The 17,759-nt window shown below is 44.7% G+C and overlaps 1 protein-coding gene across 2 annotated transcripts in view; it reads left to right on the forward strand.

The window, feature by feature from the left end:
* SHMT1 (serine hydroxymethyltransferase 1) overlaps positions 1-17,759 on the forward strand; it is a 451,377-nt gene that overhangs the window by 81,816 nt on the left and 351,802 nt on the right. For both annotated transcript variants that reach the window (XM_069645688.1, XM_069645689.1), the window contains exon 4: positions 11,819-11,934. In XM_069645688.1, coding sequence (XP_069501789.1) covers positions 11,819-11,934 — 116 coding nt within the window. The remainder of the gene's footprint in view (positions 1-11,818; positions 11,935-17,759) is intronic.

A 17,759-nucleotide genomic window follows, 5' to 3' on the forward strand; every position in this document is an offset into this window, starting at 1 on the left:
GGCCTGGCTGACCTCTTTCCTCTCTGATCTACCCTCCCAGGTTCAACTTGGGTCCTTTCTACCTGTGGTGTTCCCCATGGGTCTAACCTCCCGCCCTGGCTTTTCAACCAATACCTGGCAACTCTCGCCCACTGCATTGCCATTTTCTGCTCCAATTTCCAATGCTATGCTGACAACACAACTTTATCTTGAGGCTTCCCTCACCCACCTGCTCTCCCTCTCTCATCTCTGATTGCCTAACTGCCATTTAGGGCTGGTGTGCCGCCAATGATCTCTGTCTGAATGCCAGCAAGACCAAGATCCTCCTTATTGGCACACCGGCAACCTCCTTAGTCTTTGGCCGGCCTCCCTTTGCCCTCCTCTGACCCCCACCTGCGAAGCTAAGAACCTTGGGGGGGGGGGTCATCTTTTGATTCCACAGTTGCCTTCTCTGTCCACATCTGACATCTCAAAAAAGTCAAACTTCCTACTGCATCTCCTCAGAGGTACTTTCCTTTCCTCTCCTTCTCCCCCAGAAGCTCACTCTCTCCCGAGCCCTGCTTCTCTCTAGGTTGGACGATTGTAACAGCCTCTTTCTAAATCTACCTGCCTCTACTCTTCCGTCCTTTGCAACTCATCCAGAGCAGGACTGCAATGCTCGTCCTTGGCTTCCAGCCCTGGGATAGTATCTCCCCAGCCCTGAAATCTCTCCACTGGCTCCCAGTGACTCAAGGATTACATTCAAAACCCTCTGCACTGTCCACAAGCCCTTCTGGGGCCAGGGTCCAAAATACCTTCAGCTATCACTCAGTAAATACCTCGCCTCTCAAGCTCTTAGCTCTTCTACCTCCCTCAAGGTCTGTTGTTTTTCAAAGAAACGCGCTGGGGGTCGATCTGTCTTCGGCTGGAGCCTCCCTCTGGACAGCCTCCCTACCACTCTGAAACTTGAGAACCATCTCCGGTTCCGGAAGCGCCTCAAGACCTTCCTCTTTGCTTCTACCTTTGCCCCGCCTCTCCCTTGCTGATCTTTTTTTCTCTTTCGGCACCGGGCCCAGGTACCTCCTCACCCTGCCAACCAACCGCACTGCGTCTGGGCAATTCCTTGCACTGGCGTCTGTATCTGTAACCATACAGATCCCCCACCCTCCCCCCCCCCCCCTTCATCATCCACCTTTTTTCCCCCTGCACTTATCAGACATACCCTGTCTGCTGTCTCAACCTAGCACTTGCCACATGGCTGGCTGCACTGCCACTTTTTTTTTTTTGCCTTTATTTGATTATTTACCTAGTTTTCCTTTGCTCCGCACCTTTCACCTCTCCCCCTTCCTTGCACTTTTCCCCCTTTCCCTCTCCCATGCACTTGCGTGTTCTCAATGTCACTGGGCCTAGTAAGATCGTTGTTTTTTTTTTGTTCTCCCTTGTTCTCCCTTGTTCCCCCTTGTCGCTCTCTGAAACACTTATGTACGAGGGCGATACAAATAAAATATATCATACACAGACGTTGCATCAGTCACTGTCTCTTCCTGTGTATGCCCTGTTTGAAATGACCTCCAATATCCGATAAATATTTTTTTTCTCCAACTTTTAGTGTTGCACTTCTGTTTTTGTGGAATTCAGGACTTCTAGCATTTCCGAAGCGAGTAGTTCACACGTGTTTTTTGTACATTCCTCTTTTTCTGCCACCTCTTAACACACCATCATAAATTGCTATTGGTGATGTCCATCTGCCACAAAATGCGAAGTATTCTTGGGGGGGATGGCACATGTTCCAAGACTAAGCAGATTAGGGAATACAGTGTAATAACTGTTGGAACACAAGTTTATACCAATGTTGCAATAAAAAATCAACATTGTTGCTCTTTACTGTCTGCCTCCTTTTTACCTCTGGTAATTTGTTATTTGTAGTCATTGATTCCGACCTCCCCCAATCCCACCCCACCCCCCGCTGTCTCCTATCTTTTTACATGAATTGTTTGATCTGTGTAAATCTCCACCTGGAACTGCTTACTGGAGCATCTCTGCTCTGGTACTTCTCGCCATGGTCCCTGGCCTCTTAACTCCCTATTCTCGCATATCTGCTTCCCCTTTTGATGATTTCTCTCAGTTCATTCACCATGTGCTCTTGCGAGGGCGTGTGCAGGACAGAAGGTAATGCTCAATTCCCCTTTTTGACACGCACATTGGTCTGTTGCTCAGACAAAGAAGCTAGATAATAAAGTAAAAGATAAATGCTTGCTTACTACATTATAGTGTTATTTTATGACAGGGCCATTCTGTTCCCGAGACAATCTATCTCAAATATTACACTAGGCATCTTACAATATTAATTTTGCATTGGTATGGTAATCTTTTGTCAAGATGACAGTATACCGCGGTTTTCTTGCTATTGAGCAAATATTAAAAAATTCCCCTTAAGCCTAGGTAACGGCATGTTGGTAAACCAGCTCCACAATGTCACAGATTCTGTGAGCAGCACAAATCCCTAAGTTATTGTTTTGGCTTTATTCACTCTGTTTTGCATGAACTATATTAAATCAGGCCTACTAGCCACATGTTCTATGTTTTGGGGTCCCAGTTATAAAAATAGAGTGCATGGTAAATACCCTCACTAGAGGTAGAAGCATCCGGGACCTCACTCGGAGAAACTCTGCCTTGAGGACAGACTCCAGTTTCAAAGAACTATTTGTTACACGCATCCTACCTCCAACAGCTTCCATCCAAGAAACAATTCATGTATGTTACTTTGGTGCAGAAACATACATTTATTGTGACAAAGGAAATGAGTACAATCCTGTGACGAAAAATATTGTCCGAAGCATGCAGAGCATTCGGGCAACAGAAAGGACTTGAATGCTCTGCCGTGTAAGGCCCAGCTAAGCGTTGTAAAAGGACGGGGCAAAATCCTGTCCGAGTCGGCAGCCTGAGAGATTCGAATCAGCTGTGTGAAACGTTGAACCAGACCAGGAGGCGCAGCTTGCAAACAAGGAAACCAGCTGAGTGAATGCAATGTGGGGAAAGTGTGCAGGCAGAAGAGCTGAGGGAAGGAAACGTCAGACCGCCTACGGATTCGGAAAAGGACCCGCTGGGGGTGAAAGTGGGTAGAGGTGAGGCAGCTGCTGCCTGAGAGGAGGAGGAGGAGGAGGAGGGCTTGGTGTTAGTGTCGACCTGGACTCTTTGATCGCGTGGGCTGGTTGACGCAGCGTGTCTGTGCTAATTGCTTGAGTTTCACCTTGCACTGAATACTATGCGTTGTGATTACTCCCAACATTTGCTGCTTTCTATTAGTCACGGATCAATCCTTACTTGTTATCCCCATCTTTTTGAAATGTCTTTGTCCAGTGTGACGTTTGTTGGGATATAGAGGGATTTCTAGTGTGACTGAACCAGGGAATGGAAAACCTACATCATAGTTCGTGGTTTTGAGCAGTGGTTCTTCATTCATGAAAGTGTTTGTTTTAGGCAGTTTCCTATAACAACTAATTCTATGTTGCCTAGTGTGCTGACGCATGTTTGCTGGATTGCAGTTTTGGACATTAGCAAGCATTATGTATGTCTTCAGACATTTTGAAAGCATCTTGACGGCCAGCCGCTGCTCATTATTTCCATGTATGTGTATATGGCGATTTCCACCCTGCTGCCTGTTAGTTGACGGGCCTTGGGGGTACTAGGTCTAGCTGTTATGCAGTGTGTGCTCAGCTATATCCGTGAATGTTGCTGCTGAATCACTCGTGTGGTTAGAATGGGTAGTGGCGTCTTCTGATGAGTGTGGATTGTGTCGGGTAGTATGTTCTCCAGGCTTTTGGTATGTTTGCCCGGGGGAACGGATTCTTGCCTGTGGTCTGACAATGGTCTCTATGCCTTCGCCTTGTAGGTTGGTGCGATGCCTGGCATGAAATGGCTCGTTACTGTATCTTTGATAATAGATGGCTGATGCTTGGTCAGTGGCCTCGAATGTTAGTTGGTGAGCCTTTTTCGGTATACTGTGAGACTTCGTAGGATCCATGGTGCTGATTCCTTGTTGATGGATGGGGTTGCTCTGCTATGCTATGCAATGCACCAAAACGGTGGAAAATATTTGGGTCTGCTTATTGAATTGCATGCTTGTTGTATCACGGGTTGTCCATGTGATATGTTGTATTTATAGAGTTATGCCGTAAGGTTAGGCGCTGCGAGTAAAGTTAGGGTGGGGAAGGGAGACTTGGGATTGGTGTTTATTGATAGTTTTGTGTTTTTGTGACCTTTTACCTTTGGTTGCCCTGCTGCTTTGTCTGTGCAGTGTGCCATCTACTTGTTACCGTTACCAGTATATCTTAGTGGTCTAGCGCCCTTTTGGGGCATGTGCTTGCTATTCTTTTTTTCCTTTCCTTCCTTTTTCGTCTTCTCTCTCTCCCTGTCCTGTTCTCTGACACGGATTACATAAGTTTTACTATGTTTAAGACCATGGACTGTACTGTGGGCACTAAAATTGTGGATCATCTGAACATCTTTTCATGGAATGTCAATGGACTCAACAATGTGGTGAAGAGGACTAAAATTCTATCACATCTACGTTCTAATTCCTTTGACACTGCATTCCTACAGGAAACGCATTTGAAAGACTCTGAGGCTGAAAAGTTGAAAAGAGGGTGGGTTGGGGACACTTACTTTTCAACTCATTCAAGTAAGAAAAGGGGTGTGTTTATACTTATTAAAAAGAATCTGCCAATGTCAGTCCTTAAGAGCAAAGGAGATAAAGAAGGAAGAATTATTTGTGTGTTGGTGAGGATACAAGGTGTAGACATTCTCCTGTGTAACATATATGCGTCAAATTTGGATGACCCGATCTTCTTTCATGAAGTGGCGCAGATGCTTCTGAGTTTTAACATGGATTCCATTATAGTTGGAGGTGATTTCAATCAGGTCATGGATTCGGCCTTCGATCGATCAAATGGGGATTGCGTCAGGACTCCGAATAAATGTAAACGATCCATGGAGAATTTAATTGGGGAATTCGGTCTGGCTGACATTTGGAGGCTGGAACACCCGTCAGACAGAGACTACAGCTTTCACTCGCATTGTCTTGATACTTATTCGAGGATTGATTTTTTTTTTTTTTTTTCTTGACCTCTGGACGGATTACCTCTAGTTGCTATGACTCGGCTATTGGTCTTATTGCCCTGTCTGATCATGCGCCTGTTTCATTGAAATTGTCTTTGCAGTACCGAGATGGAGAATTAACTCTTATATACTGAAGAGTGACCGGGTCAGGCAGGAAATAGCGGAGGAAATGGACAGCTTTGTCCGGATTAACAGAACTGCCGATGTCCAAATATCAACAGTCTGCGAGGCGTTGAAATGCTTTGTCCGGGGAGTGCTGATCTCCAAAATTGGGAAAGAAAGGAAATTGAGGACGAAAGAAATTCAGAGGCTCTCTACCGAAGTTAAACGCCTAGATGTTTTGTTTGCGACAAGCAAAGATGAAATAACGAAGTCTGAATTGAGAAAGGCCAAGTATGAACTTAACAAACTCATTTCCAGCCAGGTCGATTATGCCCTGTTCAGGCAAATGATTAATTATTTTGAGAAAGCTGGGAAATTGTTGGCACACAGGCTGAAGGTGGCAGAAAACGATCGCTATACTACCGCAATCTGGACTTTGAACAACACAGTGGAAACCCAGCAGAAAGGTATCAACAATATCTTTTGTGGTTTTTATGAAAAACTTTATGAATCTGAAATAGACTGTGAAAGAGTTAACCTTGAGAGTTTTCTTGACTCGCATGTGTCCTCGCGCCTGACATCTGATGAGGCAGCGGCCCTTCAGGGGAGAGTGGATGTCGAAGATATAAAATGTGCAATTTCAAAGTTGCCTGTGGGCAAGTCTCCTGGCTTGGATGGACCGCCTAATGCATTTTACAAGGACCTCCATGATTCTGCACTGCATCTTTGTGTGATGTGTTTAATGCTGCTTTTGAGTCCGGTTCTCTAACAAGCACTAGGAGACATGCATTGATTACGGTACTTAAAAAGAAAGACCGGTCTGCTACTAGATGTGGAAACTACCGCCCGATCAGTTTAATCAACTGTGACTGCAAAATATTGGCTAAAATCTTGGCTGGAAGACTGGAAAAGGTTATCTCGCACATGACAATCAAGTGGGTTCTGTCTCTGGCAGGGCGGTGGCGGACAACATGAGACGCTTGCTGATGACCATTGAGAAGGGTCGCAACCAGCCTGTTGCTACTGCGGTGATCGCTCTTGATGCTGAAAAGGCATTTGATCGAGTGGAGTGGGATTTTTTGAACTTTGGGCAAAACTTCCAACGCTGGGTCAAGTTATTGTATACCAATCCTTCTGCAAGTGTGTTGACGAATGGGCTTATCTCTGATGCTTTCAGCCTTCATCGCGGTACGAGACAGGGCTGCCCGCTCTCGCCTCTCCTGTTTATCTTGTCTATGGAACCACTTGCGGTGTGCTTGAGAATGGATGCAAATCTTCAGCCCATTATTGGGAATGGCAGGGACAACTTGCTTTGGCTTTACGCGGATGATTTGTTGGTCGCCTTTCAAGACCCTGCTGTCGTTATTTCACACCTGATGCAAGATGTCCCTGTTTCTCCGGGTTGTCGGGCTATAAGGTTAACTGGAGCAAATCTGAAATCCTGCCGATCAATAATCTGTCTCCGGCACACCTGTGCTCCGTTTCAATTTAGGTGGTGTGCAGACAAAATTAAATATCTTGGCATCTGGATTGGAGCAGATATAGTGAAGCTACCTGGCATGAATTTTGCATGGCTCCTCCCGAAACTCAAAACAGATTTGGGGAGGTGGGGTCTCTTGAAGTTGTCAACATGGGGCAGGATTAACTGTATTAAATTGAATCTAACGCCTCGGATAAATTATATCCTGAGTATGCTTCCCGTTAGGATTCCAAAGCATGTCTTTAAGGAGATTGATGGACTTTTGCCAAACTTTATTTGGAGTGGGAAACCTCCAAGGCTTGCGATTTGGAAACTTCAGCTCCCATTGAAATTGGGTCGTATGAATCTGCCTAACATCCCGGATTTCTACTTATCATTCTCCACTCGCCATTTATGCAAAGTGGATGGCTCTTCGATCTGGTGTCATGAGAGTGTAGTGCAGTGTCCCAACTGGATCCTAAAGCCCTGTTGTCCTCTAAAAGATGTAAGTCCAAAATGGCCAGTGCACTCACTTCTTTTTTGCAGGACTGCTGGTGCAATCTCTCGAATCGGCTGGGTACTGATCCTTATTTACATCCAGATGCGTCCATTTGGAATAACCCGGCATTGAAGTACCAAGGTAAATCCCTCTTTTGGATTGAATGGTTTGTGGCTGGTGTAAAATATTTTAAAGATTTATTTGAAGATGGCAATTGGATTTCGTATGCTCGTCTTGCACAATTACATGACATGGCGAACTGTTCGTTTGCCGAATTCAGGAACCTGAAGGTGATAATTTCAGCTTGTGTTGAGATGCCGCAATTGACTGTTCAAAGTGCCGCCTGGGCAGCTGTGGAGATATGCTCGAGTGCAGCACACCCTGCTTCTACCATGTATGGATTCCTATAGGCTACAAGAAAAGGGGATCCTCGGCTGCCTACCATTTGGGCTGCTGAGTTGGGGGGGAAATATTGCCTTGAGATGTTGGAGGAGGTGCTGTGAGAACACTTGCCTGGTGAGTTTGGATTGGGGCCTCAGGGCTTCTCAAACGAAATTGTTTAGGGCCTATTGGACTCCGGAGAGGTTGTTCAGGAGACATCTTTTGGACTCTGACCTTTGCTGGAAATGGGTCATGTCCTAAAACAATGCAATTTTGGGAAAAGGTCTGTGAACGGTTGAGTCTGGTTCTGGACATTGCAATCCCCATGAGTGCTTCTCTGTTCATTCTGGAGATATATCCATACTGGACGATATTGACTTTGGCAAGAAAATTTGGTTGCTGCGTGCATGTATGGTTGCAAAAAAAATGATATTGAGATCCTTGAAGTTGAGCCTTTCTTTTAATATTGATGAATGGGTGGAAGAGCTTCTAACTGTCTCGATGTATGAAAAAGCCATTTATAAATGCAAAGATGAAATTGAACAATTCTGGGATATTTGGAAATGTTTTTATGATGTTTATGGATAGTCTTGATCTTTCGTTTGGGATTATTGTGTCCCTGATTCTGTGGATTACTGTCATCTGTCATTGTTCATGGTTGTATACATTGTACTTATGATACTCTTGTATTTGCAGTATGAATTTCTGCCTTTTTTCTGTTTTCTTGTTTCCTTTTCTTTCACTTGTATATCTCTATTCTTTTTCTTTTAATGAGTTGTTTAATAGTAGTTTATGATTTTTTTTTTAAACAATTTTTATTATTTTGAACAAACACACCAAACATTGCAACATTAGGACGTTCAGAAGTCAGTATCAAAACATCACATTATATAATATCTGCATGAGCATTCTCAGGTATCTCAGTACTTGTCAATTCGTCCGCGTCGTCCATTGTTTGAGTGACCTGGTGAGGGTTTGCCATTGAGGTCACCAGTTGCCTCCAGGCTATCAAGGGGCCCACTTCTTCTCCGCCCCTAGTGATGGCTTCATACCAAACCAGTTTCTGCTTCCGCCCATTTCAAGAGGTCTGCCCACCATGTCTCCACCCTAGGCCTATGGGCCGCTTTCCAGCACATCGCTATTCTGCGCTTGGCCAAGATATAGGCCAAGTCCTTCATCTTGCTGATATGCTTTGAGTTAAGTGGCCTGGGAAAACCCCCAGCATGCACGCCCAAGCAGACCCCCACATCAAGCACCACTCCCCCACCGGCTATTTTAGTCTTTATCTCATCCCAGAATCTGTGCACCTCAGGGCAAGCCCAGAACATGTGCAGCAGCCCCGCCGCCTCCTCTCCACACCTGGGGCATTTCTGTATGGTCGAGCTTCCAAACCTGGCTATTCTTCCGGGGGTCAAGTAAGCTCTGTGGGTGACGTACAACTGGATCTGCTGGAGTCTCGCGTTCCGGGACACCTTTTATGGTACCTTTTTGAGCTCTATCCCACTGTCCATCAGTCATGGGTTCTCCCACCTCCTCCCAATCATGCCTCAGTTGGAGCAACTCCCTCCCTGCCTTCGCACTCAGGAGCTCATATATCCTAGATATTCTGTGCCCACCCTCCGAGACATCATACATCATTTCCAGGGTGGCATCAGGTTCTTCCGCTAGCACCGTCTCGGGCCACCTCTCCCTCACCCATTTCATAAGTCTGGTATAAGTAATGTACTGGCCTCTATGTACCCCTGTCTCATCCTGCAGCCTCTGAAATTCCACTACCTCCCCTTCCTGCCATATATCTTCAAGGGTAGCTAGGCCCACCGGTTCCCAGTATCTGCGGACCCCCTTGAACAGTTGGGAATCATTCCCGCATAGCATCACCAGCGGGACCTGCTGAGAGAACGGATCTGGGTCTCCAATTTGTTGCTTTTTATGCTGCTTCAAGTATGCTTTCGCTGTTGATTACTGTTATGAAAATAAACATTTTTGAACTCCTACGGATTCGTAAGTGGTGACGTGACAATGAGTGGACTGTGAGAATGAGGGGGAGAAGGCGAGAGGCAAGAAGTCAACCTGACTAACCGAAGGAAGCATCCTTTCCTAATCGCATGCCTGTTGATGCTAATCCCAAGTCAGAGGTAACTGGAAAGGCAGGCGACTCGGTAGGGATAACCAACCTAATGAGCATAATAATCATACTCGTCCAGTGAGCAATGCAACTCTATAGTCCCTAAGGAGAGTGGAAATTTATATGCGGACATAAATAAGAAGGAACAGGAGAGAAGTAAGACGATCATTACTAGTACTCTCATACTCGTCCCAGTAATAACAAAGAGGAGGAAAGCAGTGAGACTCATTACTGGAACATTCATCCGAGTAAAAGAAAAGTGAATATAAGATGCATTCTTTTTGAAAGTGAGTATCAAGAGAGGAGCAAGAGTTTATTTGAGAATCCATATGATTGGCCCAGCCAGGAGAAACAGTGGACATTTTCTATAGACAAAGTATCAAGTGTAGTAAATAAAGAGCAAACCAAGAATAACCTCAGAAGGGGAAAGCAAGGTATCCAGGACACTAGAAAGAAACTGGAGAGCCCTATTTCTGAACTGTATGAATGGTTCAAAGTATTTGCCAAGAATTATAAGATTGTTACTAAAGTCACTTTGCTGAAAAGCAGACTACAGGGAGTCATTCTCATGTGCTTAAGTTGTTTCGATAGTGGTACGGACAGCATCGTGTAGCTTTGGATAGAGGACAGATCTTCCTTTTGGACTCACCGACTGACGAGCACGCTAGTTAGTGTAAGGTTTAGAAGATGCATAGCTTGGGGATAGTTCGTTTTCTTCTCTTTATTCTAGCGTCCGGGAATGGAAGAAACTGGTCTGTCCATCTGTCCCGCCCCACAGCACTGACTGATCTGTCCCCCCCCCCGAAAGATTATTGGAGTAGCTTTTCCCTGGCCCTGTGCTACAGCTTTAAGTGCTATAAATGTACTATGTTCGTATTAACCAGCTCAACAGTGACTTTGTTTTACAGGCCATATAGAAAGTTTAGGGAACAGCCAGTGGCTTTCCTTAAACAAGGGTATTTTCTTTGGCATTCTCTCTGGAGGGAATATGGGATCTCAGACTAGAAACATCAGGTGGCATCTTTCTAAAGGAAAGCGATAGAAGCCTGTACCTCAGACTCCTTCAACCTGCCAGTGCCGATTGCCTTGCCTTCCTTCTCATGTACATACAACTTCAGAATATATTGTGTTCAAGAGGTGCTTAGTGTCAGGATGGGCGGTTGCATTTTTCTTAACTACAGCACTATCTTATCAATTGTATGTAAAATGCAGCACATATTGGCATAGTTTTGCAAGTTGAGGCTTAAAAGGTAGTGCACTCAGGCCTAGATCAGCTATTTTTGGCGGTTTCTTAAATGAAAGGTTCATTGCTCCACTTTGCATGTTTACAACTTGTCGAGCAATATCATAATTACTAAATTACACATTTTAAGGTTTTATAAAGGTTTAATTATTGTTAATTTAATACAACTAATAGCCAGTTTATTTTGAACCCCCACTTTGCTCAAGTTCGAGGCCTGCTTCAGAATAATTGACTGGCACCAATCTTGAAGCAATACTAACGGAACTGGGAGGTGCCCAAACAGCATTTGTTGCTGCATGAAGCATCATGAAACATAGATGTCTAGTTACCAATGTTACCCAGCAGTACTAAGACATTGTGGCTAAAAAAATATAATTTAGCAAACTTTATTTACAATCGATACATGTACAGAGAGGAATACTGAATTAGTGGAACTTGGATCTCTGTTTCAAATGTTTCTTAAGCTTTCTGTTGAAAAATAACATTACTGCCATTGTTATTTGTACATAGGGTAATCTTGGAAGCACGCTTTAAATACAAAGTATAAAATGCCACTGTGTGCTTGCTTCTACATTTTCAAAAGTTACAATTGCCAGCTGAAAATGAAGCCAGATTAATTTACAGCTCGCCGTTTTGAGACGGCCCAGCAATATTTTTATTTTCTAGTGAACCCGTTTTGCTAACATTCCTACAGTGCATTAGCACTGCTGTCTTGGCTTTGTTGCTTTACAATACATCGCTGTCCTTTGAATGCAAAGGGAGATAAACCTCGATAAACCGGTATAAAGTAAATGAAGGTCTTTGTTAGTATAACAAAGACCTTCACAGTATAAATACTGTCATACCGATATAACTTGACCTTGTTTTACACAGTGCAATACTTGAGGTATTCGGTTTATATTCTCTGTATTCAAGCGATACCTCTGTCTGCAGGTACTACGGGGGAACAGAGTTTGTGGATGAGCTGGAGAGACTATGTCAGAAGAGAGCTTTGCAGGCCTATGGATTGGACCCACAAAAATGGGGAGTGAACGTTCAGCCATATTCAGGTAATTCCTGTCCAACTATTGCAGTTCACTACTGTCCAAGGAGCTTGGGAACCGCAGCCAAGCCATAGCAGGCCACGGTTTTACATTTTGAAAGTGAATCAAGATTATTTACTTTCATCTTTTTCCTTCATGTTTTTTCAAGCTTGTAAGTCTTATGTACGTATAATCGGAGAAAAGGACTCTGGAGTCGTACTGGAAACAGAAAAGGCAAGACTAGGTTTGCCTGGTTGCAACCATCATCAACAGATGGAATCCCATCAACCCACCGCCCAAACTAATTATCCCCATCCCCCCCCCCCACCACCTGCCTCCAGTTTGCCTTCCTTTATAGTCTTGGCCCCTTACACTAAACATATCTTTCATTTGGATCATCCAGCCCCCCCCCCATAGGTAAGACCAATGAGACCCATTGTATACAGTTGTAGTCCTTCTGCAGTTCCTGTTCGTTCTCCCATTACCGCATGCTTCTCTGCTTCTGACGCAGTTGCTCGGGTCTGACAATATCTGGTGTTGTCTTCAGGTGAGGCGTGTGGGCTGATGCCCGCTGGCGCACATCTGGCCAAGGGTCCATTGTCATAACAGAGGTAGGCTAGTACAATTCAAGATGGAGGTACAGGTGGGCTGCACCCAACGGCTCCCAAAAGTGCAGCGTTGGCAGTCCTTTAGCGCATGTCCGTTTTTTTTTGTAGAAGCTCTCTGTGCACATATTGCCAATAGGCAGGGATGTTCCTAGCAAATGATAATAAATAATACTGCAGGCCTAGAATACTGTTCCTGGATTTCTCCCAGATCATGGTTTATTTACCCATTATGATCGTAGTCATCCAATAGACTTTATGGCAACCTTTTACACTACAAACCAGATTCCCCCTCCCTCTGCGGTCCTCTGTGTTAACAGACCCCCCCCCCCCCCTTTGCGCTTAATGCGCAACTAACCTACCTTATCTAATCCCCCAATGTATTTGATTTTCATTTGCACAGGGAATTCTATGCTAAACCTAACCTTACTATGGACCATTCCTGCTTTTCGTTTGTGCAGGCGAACCGTCTACTTTTACCACACTATTTGTACAATACATAGTCATCCTGCTTGTAACAATTTCCCCAGCTCCAGTTGCAGCATCATACTTTCTTTGTGCATTTCTATTGGAACAATAGAGGGCTGGGTATCTGAGACAGACTTAAGAGAAGGGGAGCTGCAGGGTCGGTTCTGTACTACCACTGCTCCTGAATGTTGACACTGTGTGCAGAACCAAATATCCCCTGCCAATAGAAGAATAAGACGCTGGTTGTAAGGGTAAGGGTGCTCATATACTTTCTTTACAGCACATGAAAGATCTCGCTCCATACAAATTGGCTCTGCAATGAGCCACTTCAAACAGTGTTTTTTTTTCTGTACATTATCTCCTACACCTGCAAGCTCTTTGTCAGACCCGTCACATTTCGTACTTCTTCTACTCCTTCCAGATCCTTAAACCTTTATGGCACTAACTTTGGCCACCCCTTCAAAAATTTAACATAAACCTTTTTATCTTCCTTCTTTCTGTAGCTGGCCAAAAGACAATAAATTGCTTGTTACTAGTATGAATGGTGAAATGCAAATCATACACTGGTGGCGCTACGAACTCTACACATTGATCCTTTCCTTGAAACAACCTTCGTCCTACCAAACTATACCCAACACCTTCACCTTCCCAACACATCCTGTCCCCAACCAACCAACACTGTCCTTTTAATTTACTTAAGCATTGCAGTGGTGGGAGTTGGAGAGGCCATAACTCCCAATTTGAACCAATGCTAAACCACAGATTGAGCCGGTCCTGGGGCAGGGATAAGACATCCAGAGGTGTTGTCGGGTAGTTTTATTTCCCATACTTCTGTTGTCATCCATTCCCCGGTGCACCCTGCCCATGGTCTAGGCATTACTCTGCTGGCCAGTGCCCATTGTCCCTGAATTGGCACATGTGCCGTGAATAAACAAGCTTTTTGTCTTTGCAGTACCAGCTGCTGTATTTCCAGAAGTTTCTGCACTGCCACAAGCGCTCTGGTATGCCGGAATCCTTCAACAGTCTTGGCCAACTGTTATGCTGCACATCTTAACACATCGATATCAACTAGGCGTTCAGATAATCTTGCACCTTCGCACGCCATGTCCAATTCCAGCTCCTATCACGTCATCCATTAGTTTTCGGAGGGCCCCCTCAGTAAGCGGACTCAAGGTCCTTATGACATGGAGCTCGCGATTTGTCCCTTGCTGCTTGTAGGCTCTGCCCCAGTTATGAGCCCAGTGCCCTTCTCTAGTGAATCCTAATTGACCCTCTAAATTTGAAACCTTGTATATGCACCATGTTGCAAGTGCAGTATTGGCCTCGCACCACGTTTTAGCCCTTCCCTTTTCTGCCGTCCTTCCAACAACATCTTGTTGCGCTAATCGGATATGGCCTCCCCACCCTGCTGCCAAATACAAATCTGATAATGGGTCATCACCTGAAAGGCAGGCAAAAGAACAGTAAACAAAACCATTGCAGCTGCATCAACACCATGTGTCTATAACCCCTTCTTTCTGGGTTTGACCCAGATTACCATAACCTTTGATTATATAATGGGGTGTATTTTATTAAATTTTCTACTTCCAGTGATTGATTCAGCATTTACATAGTGCACATACGGTTCTCTCAACAGTTTGAAAAATGACACTGAGTCTGTAGAATTCAAACACACCTTCACTGACCTGGTACTGTTAGACCCATCCACTATGGTTAATAAATAACACTCCAGCTGTAAATTGGCATCCCTTCTCTTTCCCCAACAAAGCATTAAGATCGCCCATCTCGCAATACCCTGGCATCCCCGTCCCCAGTGCATGGCCATGGGCAAGTTTACCACCAATTTCTTGTCCTCACAGGTTCCAATCCACTGCTTATACCAATGTATGATTTTTAGAAATCCCTTTTTATTCCTTCTCCTAATAAATAGAACAGAGTGGCAATAATGCATCAAATCATGAACATGTGGCAGTTCAGGGTACAATATCCTTAGTTTTTCAGTTAGCGTAGTAGATGTATTAGTAATACTACTACTCGTATCTCCATTGCCAGGGTTAGGTTCGGGTTTCCTTCAGGGTTCTTCCATTGGTGAGTTCAAAACCTTTAAATAGTCTTCATTACTCCTTCATTAAGGTATAACCTCACAGGGAGATTTTACTACCCCAAGCCCCCTCCCACCGGACACTCGGCTGATCATGATGGCACTCCCAACCACTTTCCCATGATCCATTGAGATGCAAGTTGCACTATCATATGTTTCTTATACCACGGCCAAGCCTTGACACCAGCCGATGCTGCATCGTTGGTAAAGTTCTTAATTGCTAATATGCTTTGCACAATAGAGTCCGGTTCTCCTAAAACTGTTAAAATAAGCCAATACAGAAATACAAATTCGCCAGACAATAGCAGCTAACTGTGGGGGGGGGGGTGGTGGTGGTAATACCAGTTTACACTGGCTTAGCTGATTTAGAAGTCAGTAGAATTGCGCAGGGGCTCCTTCAACCTTGGGGCTAGGGAAGTCTTTTTCTGGTGGACCTTTAGCTGGACACTGTCGCTGGGTTGTAAGGAATGACCTGGAGATCCTGGTTACCTTGGCAGAGCAGCTTGAGCCTGATTGTGAATGAGACTGACCGAGGACATTAGTGTCTTAACATTTTCCAACAATCGATCATTTGATATTTGCAAATTATCGGGTACACTTTTCACGGGTGGTGATGCAGGTAATCTCATAGGTCCTCCATAGAGGATTTCATACAGACTCAACCCAGTTCTGAACAGAACTAGCAGGACCACCTCTGGGCACTTCAACCCTGTTCCTTGGCAACGTTTGGCCTATTTATTTTTCAATACTCCATGTCGTCTCAACTGCCTGCGCTGATTTTGGGGGGTGGTGAGGGCAATGCAAGTTATGCTAGACCTTCAACGTGGGCAACAGTGTTTTGATAATGTTATTATCAAAATGAGTTCTCTGTTCACTGTTAATACATAAGTTTTCACAAATCCGGGCACAAATTCCTGAAAAAACTTTCTGCGACGCTCACTGCAGCTGCCTTTTTACAAGGGTGCGCCTCCACCCATCCTTACAAAATGTCCACTATTAATAGCTGGTATTGCCACTGATTTGATTTTGGCATTTGGAGAAAATACCTTTGTAGCCCTACGTACTGGCCATATCGTGGAGAGTGGGCCCCTGGTCTGATCGACACACTTTTCCCCAGGTTATTTTGTAAATATATTGCACATATTTGACAGGCTTTTTCAGCCCTAGTTGTAAGCTCTAGTGCAAACCAGGATTGTCCCACTAGCATTGTCATTCCATCTCTCCCCACATGTGCCTGCCCATGTTGCACCCTGATTAGGTGTGGCACTACTATTTTTGGAGCCACTAACCAACCCTTTCATATCGCCACAGTGGAGTCCTCCTGCAACCGGCACCCCTTTCTCATCCATTTGTCTTTCATCTGCAGGCGCATTCTCTTGGATATGCGCAATATCCTCTGTTTTATACAGTGTCCCCCTCCTGTAGGGCTTGCACCAGCAAAATGTACACATTGTTGCCCTTTAAGATGGCAACCAGTTTTGACCGTTCGATCCGCAAAATCTTTTCTGCAACTAATAGATCATTCAGTGCCTGTTGTGCGGCACATTGGATGCAAGCATTATTGGATGCCACAGTGTTGCCCGAGCGAATTGCTAGCACAAACTGACTGTTTTCAATGGGTGTATCAGTTGAAGTCATGAAGCCTCTCTGCTTCCAGAGTTGACCAAAGTCGTGGGCTAAGCCAAAGGCGTAACTCGAATCAGTATAAATATTAAGATTGGTAACACACTCTCATAAGGGCCATTAATTCGGCCCTGTGCTGATTTTACTTGCATCAATTTCCCACATTCCACTACTTCTCGAGGCAGACATATTGGGTAACCTGAGACGGCTTGGCCATTCTCCTTTCTGAAATGAGATTCGTCCACAAAGTACCCGAGCTCTGGGTCTGGCAGTGGTACATCGAAGAGGTCTGCACAAGGCATTCCCAAACAATCCGTCACTGACACGCAATTGTGTGGGGGTGGATTAGTGTGGCTCTCCCTCTAATGGAGTTGGTTACAATGATGCTGGGCTGAAGACCGAACAGCGAGTCTTTGATATTGGAAGAAGGTAATAAAAACAGCTCATATTTGCTTGCCCTCGAAATGTGCTGCATTTTGTTTTTCAATTATTGATACCACTGCATGTGTGACGGCCACCTCTAATGGCAAACCTAATACAATATTTTCGCCTTGTTCAACCACCAGGGCTACAGCTGCTAATGTTCTGAGACAAGGCGGCATGCCTACCGCAACTGGATCCATTTCTTTACTGTAATATGCTAAGTGTCTGTGATGAATCCAGTGTTTCTGGCTAAGAAACGCTAAAGCAAATCTTTTTTTTTCATGGCAATATAAGGTAAATCCTTTTTTGTAATCCGGTAAACATAACTGGGGGTGGGGAGGGCTTCAGCTAATTAGTTTTTTAAATCTTGTGAAAGCCTCTTGTGTTCATTGCAATGGTTCAACAGTATTTGAGTGTAATCTTGTAGTGGCTTGGCTCTCTCAGCGAATCCTGAGATCCATTGCCGGTAGTAACCCAAGGCCCAGAGGAAACTTGCATTTGTGTTCTGCTCTGCGACTTTCGTATGTTGTAAACTGTGTTATTGTTATTGTTATTGTTATTTTGCATTTATATAGCGCCTTATATACCATTGGTATGGTCTGAAGGCGCTGGTAGGTTGAACGCCCTTGGGA

This window comes from Ambystoma mexicanum, chromosome 2p (genome assembly GCF_040938575.1).
Source record: "Ambystoma mexicanum isolate Mex_15411 chromosome 2p, UKY_AmexF1_1, whole genome shotgun sequence".
NCBI lineage: Eukaryota > Metazoa > Chordata > Amphibia > Caudata > Ambystomatidae > Ambystoma > Ambystoma mexicanum.